The sequence below is a fragment of the Saccopteryx bilineata genome, chromosome 6, assembly GCF_036850765.1.
Source record: "Saccopteryx bilineata isolate mSacBil1 chromosome 6, mSacBil1_pri_phased_curated, whole genome shotgun sequence".
NCBI lineage: Eukaryota > Metazoa > Chordata > Mammalia > Chiroptera > Emballonuridae > Saccopteryx > Saccopteryx bilineata.
The window spans coordinates 123,256,366-123,274,356 of NC_089495.1; the positions used below are offsets into that span (position 1 = coordinate 123,256,366).

The 17,991-nt window shown below is 47.8% G+C and overlaps 1 protein-coding gene across 4 annotated transcripts in view; it reads right to left on the reverse strand.

The window, feature by feature from the left end:
* Positions 1–17,991, reverse strand: part of RNF157 (ring finger protein 157) — a 95,168-nt gene that overhangs the window by 5,421 nt on the left and 71,756 nt on the right. For 2 of the 4 annotated variants that reach the window (XM_066236625.1, XM_066236628.1), the window contains exons 9-18: positions 17,037–17,108; positions 16,132–16,291; positions 15,916–16,028; positions 11,424–11,662; positions 10,674–10,782; positions 8,573–8,684; positions 7,946–8,139; positions 7,621–7,683; positions 4,724–4,772; positions 2,916–3,026 (exon numbers count right to left, since the gene is read on the reverse strand). In XM_066236625.1, coding sequence (XP_066092722.1) covers positions 2,916–3,026; positions 4,724–4,772; positions 7,621–7,683; positions 7,946–8,139; positions 8,573–8,684; positions 10,674–10,782; positions 11,424–11,662; positions 15,916–16,028; positions 16,132–16,291; positions 17,037–17,108 — 1,222 coding nt within the window. Of the gene's footprint in view, positions 1–2,915; positions 3,027–4,723; positions 4,773–7,620; positions 7,684–7,945; positions 8,140–8,572; positions 8,685–10,673; positions 10,783–11,423; positions 11,663–15,915; positions 16,029–16,131; positions 16,292–17,032; positions 17,109–17,991 lie in introns of all 4 variants that reach the window. The other 2 variants (XM_066236627.1, XM_066236629.1) reach the window with 1 other exon arrangement.

Consider the following 17,991-nt stretch of genomic DNA (forward strand, 5'->3'; position numbering starts at 1 on the left):
GGCAGAATTTGGGAGCACATTTAGGGCCATTCGTGCACCCCTTTCCTGTGGCTAAGTTTAAGGCTATAATAGTTCAATTGTCTGTCAGAGTTTCTCTCCAGGGGAAAGAAAGTAAGCCGGATGTTTCCTTAGAGACTATGAAGTATCAACTCTCTCCCAGGAGCATCTTAGACTTGGGTCATTCACTACCCTTGAATTTCAGGTCTCCATCAGTATTTTTAGATTTCATTAGATATGCCCCACTTTTGCTCAATGTAATCATTAAAAACTACATTTGTGTTTCCACTACTAAACCCATATTATCTTTGCTTTATTCCATCATTACCCTCCCCAGAGGCTGGCTTTTCACAGGGTTACCACTGGTCCCCTTACCACTATCTTGCCAGCTGTGTGATAGTCCACCAAATTCCTTGAAACCACTGCTACTTAGTCTGGTCTTGAATTCTACTCTGCTCACTGCCTACACACGGCAATTCAGATCCTTCCCTTTGAGAGCTTTTCAGAACAGTCTCAGAGCACACCCACAGGACACCAGAGGCTTCTTAAGGAAAGACATAGGCACCCTCTCAGCGTCACTGATGAGTGGTGAGGATGGGGACCTGTGTGGTCCTTGCTGCTGGCTGGACCTCCTAGAGCACCATGAGCACAGGGAGGGTGATGCTGGCAGGGAGAGTGGGACGCTCCCCAGCCAGGGCCCTCCATGAAGGGGTGCTTGTCTATCTGGAGAGGGAAACAGACTTAAGCAGAGACCCAGGGCCTGGGAAGCTGTCCTGAGGCCACAGGCCTGTGAGGAGCCCCAATAGTTGGAGGGCATCCAGTCACAGGACTTTACAGCTGAGGGGTAAGAAGCCTATTCATTCCATGGGACCTATCAAAGTGGACTCACCTGTCACTAACCCCAGGGATGCTTCCAGAGAATCCCCCAGCACTTTGCTACTAGTTACAATGCTAACAGCAGAACTAGAGAAACATTTTACCATGAAAGCAGATAGGTGTTCCCTCTTCCTAAGAGCCCTGGAGACCTCTGGTGAGGTGCATAGGGACCTCAAGCACTTATTCATGCGTCCCTCTCCCAACAGCTGTCACAGGTGTTTGGTTCATGTCTGGCCTCCACTGTGAACCCAGTTTAATCCCAGATCAGGTGGCTCCCTTCCAAGATCACCACAAGGAACACCAGGGGTCCTTCCTTCCTTCCAGGGCTCACTCCCCTCCCACAACCCTGTAAGTGGAATAAATGTCAACAAGCAGTCTGGCCGGAGGGAGTTAGGAAGAGGAGGAAGCAGAAGGAATAAGTTCAAATCTCCACCAGCATGGTTGGCTGAAACAATTCCCAGCAGCTCCCTCTGCCAAAAAATGGGGATGGGTTGGGGAGCCCCTCAAGGGAGGCAGGAACCTCGGTTCACTCCTGAAGCCCAGCGAGCAGAAGGTCAGTGCAGCTGCCACGGACTCATGGTAGAGTGAAGGCAGAGATGTCATCTTCGGCCCAAACCAATCTTTCCTATCACCCTTGCACAGAAGCATCCCCATTTTACTGGAACAGGAATTAATATATCTTCGCAAATAATTTTTTCTTAAAAAAATCTTAGTATATAGAACTTGAGCACTTGCTGGTTTGGAACAGAAACACCAGCGAGAGCCTCCGGGATGTGTACAGGCCCAGCAAACTTGGGGGCGGGTGCAGCACAGCTGGGAGGACAGTGCTGGCGCAAGGCAAACACGATAGATAACATAAATGAATTGAAAAACAAACCAGACAAATTTACACTTGGCAAAAAGACATGAAAAACAAATGGACAGACAGAAGTGAGGTAGAGAGTGGGAGGCAGAAAGTGAAGTCCAGACCTGACCTGGTCAGCACTAAGTAGAAAATGACCCAAGAGCCCTTTGAAAGGCTGGAGAAAGCAGGCCCCAAGAAGTATGGCTCCCCGGCCACAGCCTGTGCAGGGCCCGCACGCAAGAGGACCCATATCTTTCACAGGCTGATGGAGCGTGGCAACCACAGGAGGCTGTGTGGTTCCAACACTTCTGGTCAATTCGCTGAACGAGTAAAGCACTGGACCCATGATGTGACAGGGCTGCTCTGAGGTTGAAATAAATCTTCATTTCAGGGGAGTGTTGGAGAGATTACAAATAACACACGTGAAGGACAATGTCTGCCGTAAAACCTGGAAGGCAAGCTTGACCAAGTCCACTGGGGTAAGACTTGGCTTTGGAGAAGTGGCTTGTGGAACCCTTGATTGAGCACATCAGTTCGAAGGAGGTCAGTGCTCAGTGTGTGATTAACATGGTTCATTTGTAGGAGATCAGCCTAAGTTCAGTTTAGTATGGTAAGAAGGAATAAGGGGTACACTGACAGCCCTGATGAAATTTAAAGTCAGGGCTTCAGCCACCCTCGACCCCCGACCTCCTCTGGGATCCAGTGCTAACAAGTACAATGCAGCTGGTAACTGAAAGCTCACTGGATCGTGGAGCCTTTCCTAGTCTATAAAATGTTGGCTTTCACATTCCTCTTTGATTCTAATGAAACACATTCCTTCTGAGGAGCTATGATGCTCCTTTCAGGGTCTCAGGCTCTCTTTCCAAGGTAGGGAGGGGCATCCGCCTCAGAACTCCTGTTGATGAAAACAAGACCAGGCCACCTGCCATGGGATCACATGATCACGATGGAGGCAGGCCTGGCAGGCAAGATGGGAAGGACAGGGACAGCTGCTCCTCTCTTCCTGTCCTAGCATTCTCCCTCAGGGCACAGAGCTCAGGGGTTGTCCTGAGCCTCCTCACTTCCTTTCAGCATCTCAGCATAGCCCACGGCTTTTTGCAGGAGCTGTAGGGCAGGGATGGGTATCCCCAGGTGAGAGCAGGGGTGTGAGCAGGGGAGCATCTCCCACCAAGTTCATGTTCAGCAGACTGCCACTCACCGGGTAAGCAGACCTCAGAGCACAGCTTATTGTCCAGTGCTTTCACGCTTGCGATGTCATAGTCATTGTTATTGTCACACTCCATACCTAGAAATGCGCATGTCCTCTGGCCTGTAATGGAGTTAATGCAGTTAGACAGGGCCTGACTGGATTTTTCTCTGCTTTGCTGTCCTTAAAATAAAAATCTTAAGGATGGAAACAAAAAATAAATAAATAAAATCATGTGCTTAAAGAAAAAAGACAGTAAGTAAGTGGGTAAAGAGTGGACAATAAAGGAATCAGGTTATGTGGGTATGTTCGTGTTCTCGAGCTATACTGCTCTGTTTCCCTAATTGGTCCCTTTCCAGCCGCTGTTCCACAGCAAGTCGGACCCCTGGGGAGGGCTGCTGAATGGGTCATAGGCTCCATTGGGAATGTGACCCAAGTGGAGCTCTGCTGGAAAAAGCTGGGGGACCTGCTGGTAAAGCTACCCTGCTCCTGCCTGTGTCTGTCAGTGCTGTGGGGTGTGCTTATGACAATAAGGTTCTGCAGATGCTAAATACTGAATGACAATTAAAGGTCCTAGGTTCCATAATTTTGTATATCAAATCAGAATCATTACATTCACAAAATTATGATTTATTCTGTTAGGAGACTTATGAAATGTGTTATTTTGACTATGTTTAAAGGGACTGACCAGAAACCTATGGACATGTGAGAAGGGAAGGGGAAAGTTTTAGAAGTTATTTTTTTTCAAGCTCCCTCTTCTTTTCTGTGGTGAAAAGAGGAGGAAGAACTCTAAGTCCATTGTGTGGGCTGGCTCTGGAATGTCGGGGAAACCCCTATAGCCCTGCACTTGTCAGAAGCAGGTCCTCTATGGGGGGAATGGTCATAAAGGGAGCCTTGAGCACGGATGACATCAACCTAGTTGATGAAGTGCCCAACCCTGTCTCCGGCTGGCATGCAAGACCATAGTTGAGCACAGCCTTAGGTGACATCAGCCATTCCCTCCTTCAGGGTACTTGGCCAGGCAAGAGCAGTCAAGTCCGCATGCACTCCCCTGAACTCCCCAAGCAATGGCCAGCGCTACAGCAGAAGCAACTAGGATGACATCTGTGTCCAGGCTGGGGACCAGGTCTGCTTTGGAGGTATCCTTCTGTGGGAGGCACCTCAGGGCAGCAGAGGGGAGAGACGCTGGTTCCTGGAACACATGGTATTCCATCTCCAGGTGGGCCATTCCCAGCCCCACCCCCTTCTCCCTACTCCCTTGCCCTGCAGATCATCCTTTCTCTCCTAGCGGCAGCAGAAAGGCTCCAGAACCCTCGTCTCTACTGTGCCTTCTTTGTGCCGCTGGCTCCTAAGATCCCTGTTACTGTGACATCAGCTACTTTCTTTGCTAAAGCCAAACCAAACCAGCAGCCTAACAGTCCTTTCATCCAAGTGGAGAAGCCTATTTCACTGTGGCTACTAAACCTGGGGGCTGCTAGAGCAGCTCCAGGAGACTCAGCAGAAAAGCTGGAGCAGGAGGGAAGGTGATAGGTGTTGCGTGAGCAACTTCACAATCTAGCAATGCAAACGGAGAATTCCTAATGTCTTCTGCAGCATCCCCACCCTGACAGCCTTGGCGCCGAGCGCAGAATGAGCTGGGATGGCCACTGCAGTCCTCAGATACCATGCTTGCTTTACTCTTCCGTCAAGAAGGTAACCCTTTCCCAATGGCACACCACTGAAGAGTGCTGCCAACTCATGCCAGGGGCCCCCTTCTGTATCCTGGAAAGAACACCGAGAAAAGAATCTAATAGTAAGGAGCAAAAGACCACGTGTTTTACCATCTTCTTGTGTGGGCAGTCCACCGTCTTCCTCTATAACATCATTTCCCTACAACAGAAGGAAGGTGCTATGAGTCTACAAAACAGTAAATGAGTAGAGATGACCCTTAAACAATGCCTAACCACCGACGCAGTTGAAAATCCGCACAGTAACTTCAGTTGGCCCTCTACACAACTGGGTTCCCAACTGCAAACTAAAAATACAGTTGAGGCCCTGGCCAGGTTGCTCAGTGGATAGAGCAACATCCTGGTGCACTGAGGCCACAGGTTTGATGCCCAGTCAGGGCACATATGAGAAGCAACCAATGAGTGCACAACTAAATGGAACAAACTGATGCTCGTCTCTCTTTCTCCTTTCCCCCTCCTGTCTCTGTCTCTCTCTCAAATTAATGAAAAAAATATATACTTGACTCTGAACAATGAGGGTTTGAACTGTGCTGGGTTTTTTTGTTTGTTTGTTTTAATTTTATTTATTCATTTTAGAGAGAAGGGACACAGGGAGAGAGAGAGAGAAAGAGAGGCAGAGAGCGAGAAGGGGGAGGAGCAGGAAGCATCAACTCCCACATGTGCCTTGTCCAGGCAAGCCAGGGGTTTTGAACCAGCGACCTCAGCGTTCCAGGTCGATGCTCTACTCACTGCGCCACCACAGGTAAGCCTGAACTGTGCTGTTCAAAGTGAACTATAGAAGCATTTTTCTTGGTCTATTGAGATCTCGCTTTTAGGTGTATCCTGTTTGTCTCAAATTTTTATTTTAAAAGAAAAGGGTCGACTGTATATTCATGGGCTGACGACCAAGAACTAATCACCCTAATGGTATTTAACTCCAGGGCCGATTTCAAGGCATACGCTGGGGATGCCTAGGAGTCAGGCAGAGGCAGAATTGGTTTGGCAAGCACTGTGGCTTAGAGGATGAGATCTGAGGCACATTTCAGATGCAGGCTAGAAATGTTGGGAATAGCCACAGTCATAGTTTAGCTCAGGGGTCCCCAAACTACAGGCCCACGGGCCGCATGCGGCCCCCTGAGGCCATTTATCCAGCCCCTGCCACACTTCGAAAGGGGCACCTCTTACACTGGTGGTCAGTGAGAAGAGCATAGTTCCCATTGAAATACTGGTCAGTTTCTTGATTTAAATTTACTTGTTCTGCCTGACCAGGTGGTGGCACAGTGGATAGAGCGTTGGACTGGGATGCGGAAGACCCAGGTTCGAGACCTTGAGGTCGCCAGCTTGAGCGTGGGCTCATCTGGTTTGAGCAAAAATTCACCAGCTTGGACCCAAGGCCGCTGGCTCAAGCAAGGGGTTACTCGGTCTGCTGAAGGCCCGCGGTCAAGGCACATATGAGAAAGCAATCAATGAACAACTAAGGTGTTGCCTGACCTGTGGTGGCGCAGTGGATAAAGCGTCAACCTGGAAATACTGAGGTTGCCGGTTCAAAACCCTGGCTTGCCTGGTCAAGGCACATATGGGAGTTGATGTTTCCTGCTCCTCCCCCTTCTCTCTCTCTCTCTCTCTCTCTCTCCCCCCTCCTCCTCTCTAAAATGAATAAATAAATAAGAAATTAAAAAAATATATTAAAAAAATATATATATTTAACAACTAAGGTGTTGCAATGCGCAACGAAAAACTACTGATTGATGCTTCTCATCTCTCCGTTCCTGTCTGTCTGTCCCTGTCTATCCCTCTCTCTAACTCTCTCTCTGTCTCTGTAAAAAAATTTTTAAAAAATTGATTAAAAAAAAAATTACTTGTTTTTTATTTTAAATATTGTATTTGTTCCCATTTTGTTTTTTTACTTTAAAATAAGATATGTGGGCCCTGGCCGGTTGGCTCAGTGGTAGTGTTGGCCTGGCGTGCAGGAGTCCCGGGTTCAATTCCCGGCCAGGGCACACAGGAGAAGTGCCCATCTGCTTCTCCACCCCTCCCCTTCTCCTTCCTCTCTGTCTCTCTCTTCCTCTCCCACAGCCAAGGCTCCATTGGAGCAAAGTTGGCCCGGGTGCTAAGGATGGCTCTGTGGCCTCTGCCTCCGGCACTAGAATGGCCCTGGTTGCAACAGAGCGACGCCCCAGATGGGCAGAGCATCGCCCCCTGGTGATGCCGGGTGGATCCCGGTCGGGTGCATGCGGGAGTCTGTCTGACTGCCTCCCCGTTTCCAGCTTCAGAAAAATACAAAAATAAATAAAATAAATTAAAATAAAATAAAATAAGATATGTGTAGTATGCATAGGGATTTGTTCATAGTTTTTTTATAGTCTGGCCCTCCAACGGTCTGAGGGACAGTGAACTGGCCCCCTGTGTAAAAAGTTTGGGGACCCCTGGTTTAGCTCATACTGTTTTCTATGGTGGAAATAAAAGTCTAATGAAAACACAGTGAGATCATAAAACTTGCAAAAATTCCTTTGGATTGCAAACCCTATCCAGATATTCTTTTGAGGATCAGTATGACAGCCCTCATGTGAGATGGGCATTTCAAGAGCCTCCCACACACCTTAGTCAAGGCACTTCTCGGGCTGAACTGTAACCCCTGTCTCCATCCTTGCTGGGTACGGGCGGGCAGAAACCAGGTCACTCAGGTCTTTATGGCCTCCAGTGCCGGGCAGTGCCTGTGACACAGCCATCCTGTGTAAACATTCCCTGAGCGAATGAAGGACAAACGTGTTCTTGAGGTCCAGGGTCGCTCCAGAACTCATTTTGTGTCTGTTACACCAAGACCAGTGCCCTTTGTTAATCAGATACTCCACCGACCAGAGTGTACAGTGGCTGCTCCCTTCACACCATACCCGATGCAAATGCCACCTGGGAAGAATTATTCTGGGACAGCCCCCATCCTATCTGCTTCCCCAGCCAGCACCACGGACCCTCCAACTGGGAAGGTGCAGCTCCATCCCCGTAAGTATTACCTCTGCGTCTTGCTCTTCAGCAAGGCCCACAAAATTGCTATCTGGAGACACTGCTGGTATCATCTGCAAAAGAGTAAAGAGAATAAAGGCACAAACCACTTTGCCTCTGCACCCTGCTCACCTGGCAGCAAACTCAAATCACGTCCTCAGGACAGAAGTAGTGCCAAGCAGGTCTGCGGAGGAAGCCTTGGGTCACTGTTCCCATCTCTGGGCTCTCCCTCGGAGCACAGTGGGGGCTCTGCAGACGTCCTTGGCAGACCTTTCAGTGAGCTAGTTGAGGTATGTCACACAGTGTGGAAAGCACAACCTCATGCCCCTTCCTTACCTCTCCTTCCTCTGAGGTGGCCCTGCTGGTAGCCAGCGGGGAAGGGAGAGCCTCTCCCTCATCTTCGGTGCCAGTGCCCGGGGCGATGTAGGAGCCAGACATGGAGGAGACTGTGTCCGTGCTGATTTGGGAGTGCTGGCTCTGGGAGGACACCATGGACATGACTGACTGGGCCAGACTGCTGCTGGCAGGGCCTTTGGAGACAGGAGGTGAAGGGAGGAGATGGAGGTCAGGCCTGGGCTCTGGGAGCTGAGTGAGGAGCGAAGCACTCCCCCTGTGCCATGTGGAACGGACACGGTGGCCTTACCTTGCCCTCACCTAAGAGGGTTTTAGATGTAAGGCTTTGGCTTTGCTCCTTCATATTTAGAGCTCAGAACACAACCTCAGGGATCAGAGATTTGCAGGACTGGAAGTAAGATGGCTGCTTGTTCCTCAGCTCAGCAACAACACAACCACCCATCCCAAGAGAACAAGTCCCCAGTCCTCTCAAGTTGGGTCTACTAGTCAGCAGCTTTAATGTTAACTTGCTGCACTAGGTCTGCTCTGGAGGAAGTACTGGAGCTGAAAACTAAGCTGGGGGGGTGGGGGGGACGGGAACATACCATCCTTCCCTGTTCCCTCGTGTACCTTCTGGGGAGGAAATTGTGGAAGAAAGAGGTGTCCCTGTGCAAGACGACTGGTCAATGGCTCCTGATGATGACAAGGTAAGATTCTCACTGTCTGGAGTGATGCCACATTCCTGGGACAACAGAGGGAGCCCACGTCAGACACATTGGAGGACTGGTGAAAGGTCAAGGGGCGTGGGGAAAGTGGAGGAGGAAAGGGGACACTGGGAGGACAGGTCCCCATGGTCACAACACCAGTAACATGCAGAGGCGGGCAGTTTTTCTTTTGTCATTACTTCTCTCCAGCCCTAGCCTGGACGGCTGTCCCCCAGGGGAGGTGCAGCCTTCAGTCAGCACATCCTGCACGACAGGCACAGCAGCTGCTGGGGCCATACAAAGACTGCAGCTCCGGTGACACAGGGCACCCAGCAGCTGTGACATGGGAACACCCCAGGTTTCTCCGGGATTATCAACAGCTTTCCTTCTGAAGGAAAAGAAAAGCGGCAGAGGCCTCCCTGCGGGCTGGGCATCCCCGCACGGATCTAACACAACGCCGCCTTTCCCCAGGGCCTGCCCCCACACCCACCTATCAGTCACCTGGGCAGGCGCTCTCACCCTGTTCCAGGCAGATACAAAGTCTGCAGGCTCTATCTCCACAACCCACTCTCTTTTCTACAGGCAGGCGTTCTCTTCTGATCATAGATCCACATTCCCTGCAGCCTACACTCCTGGAGCACTTCCTGTCTCAGTCTGTCTGCCCCTACCCCAGCTGCACACCTCAGGCAGGTGGGCCTCCAGGAAACAAAGCTGTCACAGAGCCAGAGACCCCCTCAGAGCCTGCACTTGCCCCTCCTCCCATCCCCATGTTCCTCTCGGCTTTCCCTTCATTCTAAAAAGTGTCAGGACTCAGTGCCTGGTCCTCCTTTGCACTTTCCCTGGCTCCCTGCCATCGACTCTTTCGCATTCTGCCATGGCACTTCATTGTTTCTGCTGTGGGCACACTTGTTTCCCATCATTCAGTTCATTTATTCGTTCAACAAACACTTATCTGAGCAACAGTTACATGCCAGACATGGTGCTGATATCCATGTACATATCCTGTCCCCACTAGACCACGAGCTCCTGAGGATGGGAGCCTGCCTGTCATCTTTGTGTGCTCCACGGAACCTAGCTCACTGCCCTGCCGAGAGTGGGTGTAAAAACCTCTGTTAACTCAAGTCTGTGAGGGGTGCACAGATCTGTGAGGGCAGGAAGTCCCATCTTCTCTCCACTGCACTGCATCCCTGCATGGTGGCATCCCTGCATGCCTCTCAGGGCTTTTCTTTTCCACCTGCTGCACCTGTACTCAGGACTCTCTGCTCCCAGATGTCTGCATTGCTCACTCTCACACCTCATTGGGTCTCTTCATGGACCACATTTTAAAGAGAGCAACCCTACCTCTGGCCTTGACACTCCTTTTTCCCTTATCAGTCACAGCGGCCCATAGTGCCATCTGACACACACTTTACTACTGCCTTCTGTTCCCCACCCCACTATCAAGAACAGGGGTCCCCAAACTTTTTACACAGGGGGCCAGTTCACTGTCCCTCAGACCATTGGAGGGCCGGACTATAAGAAAAAACTATGAACAAATCCCTATGCACACTGCACATATCTTATTTTAAAGTAAAAAAACAAAACGGGAACAAATACAATATTTAAAATGAAGAACAAGTAAATTTAAATCAACAAACTGACCAGTATTTCAATGGGAACTATGCTCCTCTCACTGACCACCAATGAAAGAGGTGCCCCTTCCGGAAGTGCGGCGGGGGCCGGATAAATGGCCTCAGGGGGCCGCATGTGGCCCGCAGGCCCGTAGTTTGGGGACCCCTGATCAAGAACATAATCATCACCAGGTGGGGACTTTTGTGGTCTCCTCACTGCTGTGGTCCTGTGCACATGGAATAGTAACAGGTAAATAAAACAGGCTTCGTCGTGAATGACTGAATTGACCGAAACCTTCGCCGCCATCTCAGAGGGTGTTCACTGGGGTTTGATGAAGGAATGACAGCAGGGGGACCTGGAGAAGCACGTACTGGATGGAGTCCAACACCCCAGAAAGGGAGGGCAACGCAGATTACCTCTTCAAGCTGCTGGGAAGACGGTCTCTGAGAGAGATGTGTCTCCGATTCGCTGCAGGAATGCTCATTTTCCTCTTCATGCAGCACGGAGGAATTCTGGGAGATGGACCTGTGGACATCCAGGGAATAGCAGCTAAGCTGATAGCTGGTTAAAGAGCAGAACATACTGGCCAGACCTTGCAGGAAGAGGAGGACTGTGAGGGGAACCCCTAATCATGAGTGGGCAAGAGCACTGGGAAGACACTGAGACCTCTTCTGGGTGTTAAAAATCTGAGTTTTCTCTTTCACTTCTTCCATAACTTGTGTCTGAACCATTGACACTTTTAGTGTGTTAATATTTTCATCTATAAAATATCTTCCTTTACCCTGCCACAGAAAGCTCATCGTGACTTGTGCCTGGCTGAATTTAAATGCTTAAAAGATATGTATCACCAGGTTGCTTTAGTCTTCAGACTAAACGATGCCCCTATACTCCACGCCTGCCTCCTCATGGAATGCATAATAGATTTGTCTATCTGGGTCCTCCCGAGTCCTGATGTGTCATCTAGCTTTCCTTTCCTAATGGATGGGATAAGCTTCCTCTGGGTGTCAGCTCCAGGTCTTTAGTGAAATAAAAGCTCTGGGAACAGTTCAGAGGGTCTCCCCTGTCCCAGGCACCCAGGACAGGAGCCAGCGCTGAGGAGCTGAGGGATGATGGTAAACACCGTACCAAGAACCCCAGGCCAATACGGTTGAATGCCAGCTACCCACTTGGAGAGACTCCTTTTGAGCTTGAGTCCTTGGCTGCTGCAGTCAGACAGGCGGTCGAGGGGGGACAGCGTCCTGACGGGGGGCAGATGGCCGTCATTGCCATACGCAGGAAGCATTCCTGAGAGGTGGCCATCTCCAAGCACATGGAGTGGAGGGACCGCTGGGGAAGGGGTGAGTGGCCCGTTGAGGGCCTCCAGAAGCGACACCACTTCATAGCCTGGTGGAATGTTCTCTGAGGACTAGCGGGATCAGACATGTTGAAAATTAATCAAATGATCGTGTTTCTTACTCTGCACTAGACAAATGTCTTCTTTTACATCTGCCCTGGGGCGGGGGGCAGAGGTCTGTCAAAAAAAGCCTCTGTACTAGAGGCCTGGAAAGAAAACATGTCAAAGGACCACATATTCCTAGATTCTGCTTAAAGATGAACTCCTGCTAAATGGTATCTATTTTATGATTATAATGGACATATACCATATTTCCCCATATATAAGGTGTGCCCATGTATAAGACGCACCTTAATTTTGGGGCCCAAAATTTGAAAAAAAATGTATTACATGAAGTTATTGAACTCAAGTTTTATTCATTATAAAATTCATACAGGGCCTGACCAGGCAGTGGCGCAGTGGATAGAGCGTCGGACTGGGATGCTGAGGACCCAGGTTCGAGACCCTGAGGTTGCCAGCTTCAGTGCGGGCTCATCTGGTTTGAACAAAAGCTCACCAGCTTGGACCCAAGGTCGCTGGCTCAAGCAAGGGGTCACTTGGTCTGCTGAAGGCCCACAGTCAAGGCACATATGAGAAAGCAATCAGTGAACAACTAAGGTGTCGCAACAAAAAACTGATGATTGATGCTTCTCATCTCTCTCCATTCCTGTCTGTCCCTATCTATCCCTCTCTCTGACTCTCTCTGTCTCTGTAATAATAATTTAAAAAAAAAGCATTCTTTAAAAAAAAAAAAAAATTCATACAACTCGTCACTGTCAAAACTCCCATCCATTAGCTTGTCCTCATCTGTGTCGGATGACGAATCACTGTCTTCAACAATGAGCGCATAAACAAGCATGAAAGTGTGAGAAATGCAAGTAAAAAAACCCACTCTACAACCACTATATAAGACTCACCCTGTTTTTAGACCCCAAAATTTTCAAAAAAGGATGTGTCTTATACATGGGGAAATATGGTATGTTTGTTACAGGGAATTTGGAAATTAGAAAAGAGGGGGGAAAGGGGAAAACCATCAATAAATCGCTCACAGTGAGCATTTTATTAGCATTCTGTGTACTTTCTTCCCATTTTCCTCTCTGTATTGTTTATATAGTTATAATCTATCTGTCCATAACAATGTTATATCCTGCTTATTTCACTGAATAGAAGTATTTTCCTTTACACATGTCCCCTTTTCACAGACACCAAATATTCCTAACAATCCCCCTGTACTGGGTATTTCACTGTACCCAACATTCTGACTGAACAACATTTTGAGGAACACCCTTGTGCATACATCTCTTTGTTTCAGATTGTGTTCTTGGTATTAAATTCTTAGACCTGAGATTACCAGGTATAAATGTGTTTAAAGTTCTTGATATATATAGTTGGTTTTTTTTTCCAATAATCTTTTTAGTTACTTTCCTAAAAGCAGGACAGAAAATCTATTTAATTCTACCATTATGGGCCCTGGCCAGTTGGCTCAGTGGTAGAGCATCAGCTCAGTGTGTGAAAGTCCCAACGCTCTATTCACTGCGCCACCATCTGGTCAGGCCCCTTCCCCCTTCTCTTTCACTCTCTCTCTTTTCCTCTCCTGCAGCCATGGCTCAAATGGTTCGAGCTGAGGATGGCTCCATAGCCTCACCTTAGGTAAAATAGCTTAGTTGCCGAGCAACAGAGCAGTGATCCCAGATGGGCCAAGCATCGCTTGGTAGGGAGTTTGCTGGGGGTATCTGAGTCGGGGTGCCTGCAGGAGTCTGTCTTTCTGCCTCCCTGCCTCTCACTTAAAAATAAATAAATAGCCTGACCAGGCGGTGGCACAGTGGATAGAGTGTCGGACTGGGATGTGGAGGACCCAGGTTCAAGACCCTGAGGTCGCCAGCTTGAGTGCGGGCTCATCTGGTTTGAGCAAAGCTCACCAGCTTGGACCCAAGGTCGCTGGCTTGAGCAAGGGATTTCTCGATCTGCTGTAGCCCCCCAGTCAAGGCACATATGAGAAAGCAATCAATGAACAACTAAAATGTCGCAATGTGCAAGGAAAAACTAATGACTGATGCTTCTCATCTCTTTATTCCTGTCTGTCCCTATCTATCCCTCTCTCTGACTCTCTCTGTATCTTTAAAAAAAAAAATTATAAAAATAAATAAATAAATAAAATAATTCTACCATCATGAAGTATCTTTAAAAAGGCTTTAAAAGGCCTGACCTGTGGTGGCACAGTGGATAAAGCGTCAACCTGGAAATGCTGAGGTCGCTGGTTCGAAACCCTGGGCTTGCCTGGTCAAGGCACATATGGGAGTTGATGCTTCCAGCTCCTCCCCCCTTCTCTCTCTCTGTCTCTCCTCTCTCTCTGTCTCTCTATCTCTCCCTCTCCTCTCTAAAATGAATAAATTAAAAAGGCTTTAAAAAAAAGGTTTTTAAATTTGAAAGGTGAAAAATGATATCTCCTTTAATTAGCACAATGTTGATTTTTAATGTGATTGACTTTGAAAAAAATTACTTAACCAGCTATGTTTCCTCTTCTGAGAATTTTTTGGCATCCGTGAGTATTCATCTACTGTTCTATTCACATGAGCTACAGGAAAAATGTGAGCCTTTTCTCTGGTGTCAATGCTGTAAACACATTTTTTTCTTTAAATGGTTGTTGTTTGCCTTTTCATTTTGGTCATCTTTTTTAAAAAATTTATTATTATTATTATTTTTACAGGGACAGAGTGTCAGAGAGAGGGATAGATAGGGACAGACAGACAGGAACGGAGAGAGATGAGAAGCATCAATCATCAGTTTTTCATTGCGACACTTTAGTTGTTCATTGATTGCTTTCTCATATGTGCCTTGACTGCGGGCCTTCAGCAGACCGAGTAACCCCTTGCTCGAGCCAGCGACCTTGGGTTCAAGCTGGTGAGCTTTTTGCTCAAGCCAGATGAGCCTGCGCTCAAGCTGGCGACCTTGGGGTCTCGAACCTGGGTCTTCCGCATCCCAGTCCGACGCTCTATCCACTGTGCCACCACCTATTCAGGCGATTTTGGTCATCTTTTATACATCTAAAGTTTTAAATTTTTTATGTGGTAAAATCTGCACAGTCTGTTTTTGTAGTGTACTGTTGTTTTTAAGGCTAGAGAGACCTTCTCCCATCCAGATTCCACCAAAGAGTTGTCGATAATTTATTCTATACTTTTTGGATTCTATATTTTTATTTTATTTTATAGCAAAAGAAAGAGAAAGAGAGATGAAGGAGGGAAGAGAGATGAGAAGCATCAACTTGTATCTGTATCACTTTAGTTGTTCACTGATTGCTTCTCATATGTACCTTGACCAGGGGGCTCCAGCTGAGCCAGTGATCCCTTGCTCAAACCAGCAACCTTTGAGCTCAAGCCAGCAACCATGGGGTTTTGAACCTGGGACTTCAGTGTCCCTGGTAGAAGCTCTGTTCACTGCACCACCATCAGTCAGGCTAGTCTAGGTTTTTTGTTTTTTTTTTTAAGATTTTATTTATTCATTATAGAGAGGGGAGAGAGAGAAAGAGAGAGGGAAGGGGGGAGGAGCAGGAAGCATCAACTCCCATATGTGCCTTGACCAGGCAAGCCCAGGGTTTTGAACCGGCAACCTCAGCATTTCCAGGTTGACACTTTATCCACTGCACCACCACAGGTCAGGCTAGTCTAGGTTTTTAATGTTTGGTTTGCCTGGTTTGTAATATAGTTCATTAGTTACTCCAGGTGAAAGTTGTTAACTGGTAGGGCTTAAAGTGCTAAACTGATTTTTCCTTCCCAAATAGCTAACTAATTATCCCAATACGGCTTACTGCATGATAAATCTTTTCCATTGGCAAGTAAATCTAAGGAAAGTCAGTATCTGTCAGGCTAGAACTACAGGGCTCAGAGGCAAAGTGATATGGGATGTGGTGATATGGGACAAAGACACATAGTTACCTTCTTTGAGGATTCAGATAGACAGTAAGCTGTACTCCAATCTGAAAAGACCACCCCCTTGTTTCTGCTTAGAGATCATGAGTTGGCACCACTAAGAAAGAGCAGAAGGGCTTCAGGCATGGTCAACACTAATTGGACACCACATTCTCAAGGAGGAAAGGGGTTTAATGATCTATATCCAACTTTCCATTGTAATACAGGTTGGTTTTAATGTAACATGGTTCCAGCCAGCTCACTAATCACTTCCACTGCCAAGGCTTAACTACTGCTGCAAAGTCAGGCTTTGTGTGTGTGTGTGTGTGTGTGTGTGTGTGTGTGTAGAGACAGCAAGAAGATTCAGTGTTTGCAACTTACCGAGTGCTCCTCTGAGTCAGATGTCTGGGATGAGATGATGGGGTTAAAGCTGGTTGGGGACAAGGGGCCCAGTTTTTTTCTCATGGCTCGGATCTGAAGTAGTGCCCGGAAGGCTGTAAAGAAGAGGAAGGGCAATCAGGACATCTGGGGCAGGAGTCAGACAGAGGCTGTGATCCCTCCCAACGTCCATTGGTTTGAGGACCCATAGGGGCTTACGCAGTCGGCAGATGGGGCAGTTGTTGGCCTGGTAGCGCAGGGTGTCTGCACAGGTGTTACACAGACAGAGGTGGCGACAGGGCAAAATCAAGGTGTCCCGGACATCCGACAGACACACTACACACTCGGCACTGTTGTCATTCACTTCATCCTCGGCTACCTGGCCAGGAAACAGAAAGTCAGCCAATGACCAAAGACGCATACTTTCTACACAAATCTAGTTTGTCTGAACAACTGAGACAAGTCATAAGAACAAAATTTTACATTACAGCTTACCAAGTGCATTCACACGCTCAGTTTCACTTATTCTGGGAACCATTTCCTCAAGCTCATCTTATGAGGCCTTGACCTTCTTATGAGGCCTTGACCATCTTATGAGGCTCTCTGACCTACTGAGCTGAGGGACCCAGGAGACCACCCAGGGAAAGACAGGGCAATGAGAACCCCACTGACGAATGGAGGACACAGAGCTCTGCAGAGGGTGATCCGAACAAGCCTGTTTTCATTTCCAAAGTGACTTAGGTATAATTATCCAAAAGGAGGAATAGGAAACTACTGCTCATAAAAATTAGGAGATATTTCAAAATGAATATGAAGCAATAAAAAAAAGCATTTGATTTTTTTTATTAAACAAGAACATCGGAAAAGCAACAAGTCAAAGAAAGTTGTTCGATTATGCAAATGAGATGCAAAACCAACTTTCATTGTTGGAAATGCACTGTACAAAAGGCTGAAAGTACTGGAGTATCTGCATGTCCCTGGTCCCCTAATTTTTGTGAGCAATAGGACGGAACTGATTTCAGAGTTTGGCACCTGATGTTCCTAGATCCTGGCTTTATCAGAGAATTTCTCACTCTGCCTCTTGGGAAGAGTACAGTACATTCAGAATTTCGAGTAGAACTCACCTTGGACTCTTGTGTGTTGTACTTGTTTTCAATCCCATAGATCTCCTGAAGGAGGTAGCTGACCCCATCTACCTGTGGAGCAAATAGAGAAACAAGTTCAGGGGCAGGCTGACTGCTGAGAGACAGAAGTGGGAACTCACCTCCCTCCCCCTGGTAACTAAGGATGCCTGATTAACAGTGAAAAGGATCAAAGGCCTAGATAAGCAAAGGATGCTTTTATTTGCTTGTGTTTTCTCTTTAAGGGAAAGGAAATCAGATGTCTAATTCACCCATCATTATACCAACAGGGAACACACAAGTTCACAAACAGCCTGACCAGGCAGTGGCGCAGTGGACTGGGATGTGGAGGACCCAGGTTTGAGACCCAGAGGTCACCAGCTTGAGCGCGGGCTCATCTGGTTTGAGCAAAAGCTCACCAGCTTGGACCCAAGGTCATTGGCTCCAGCAAGGGGTTACTCAGTCTGCTGAAGGCCCGTGGTCAAGGTACATATGAGAAAGCAATCAATGAACAATTAAGATGTAGCAATGTGCAACGAAAAACTAATGATTGATGCTTCTCATTTCTCTGTTCCTGTCTGTTCCTGTCTATCCCTCTCTCTGGCTCTGTAAAAAAAAAAAAAAAAAGTTCACAACCAGCAGTAATACCTGTCCTGCCTGCACTGCTGCTGACAGTTATGAAAGGCCTAGGAGACTAGAAAAGGAGGGACAATACACATCCAAATACAACATTAGCTATGAGACAAAAGCTAGGTTTACACATTATAAAAATGAAGAAAGAGGAGAGAAAGATAGAGGAGGGAAACTGGTCAAGGGAAAGAGGAAAAGGAATAACATAGGGGGGAGGCAAGGAAGGAGAGGCTGACTGAGCCCCACCTCCACCAGGAACCCGCCTGTATCCAGCTCACAGTGAAATTGCCCCTCTTGGCCTTGTTTCTTAAAACTCCAATTTCAGCCT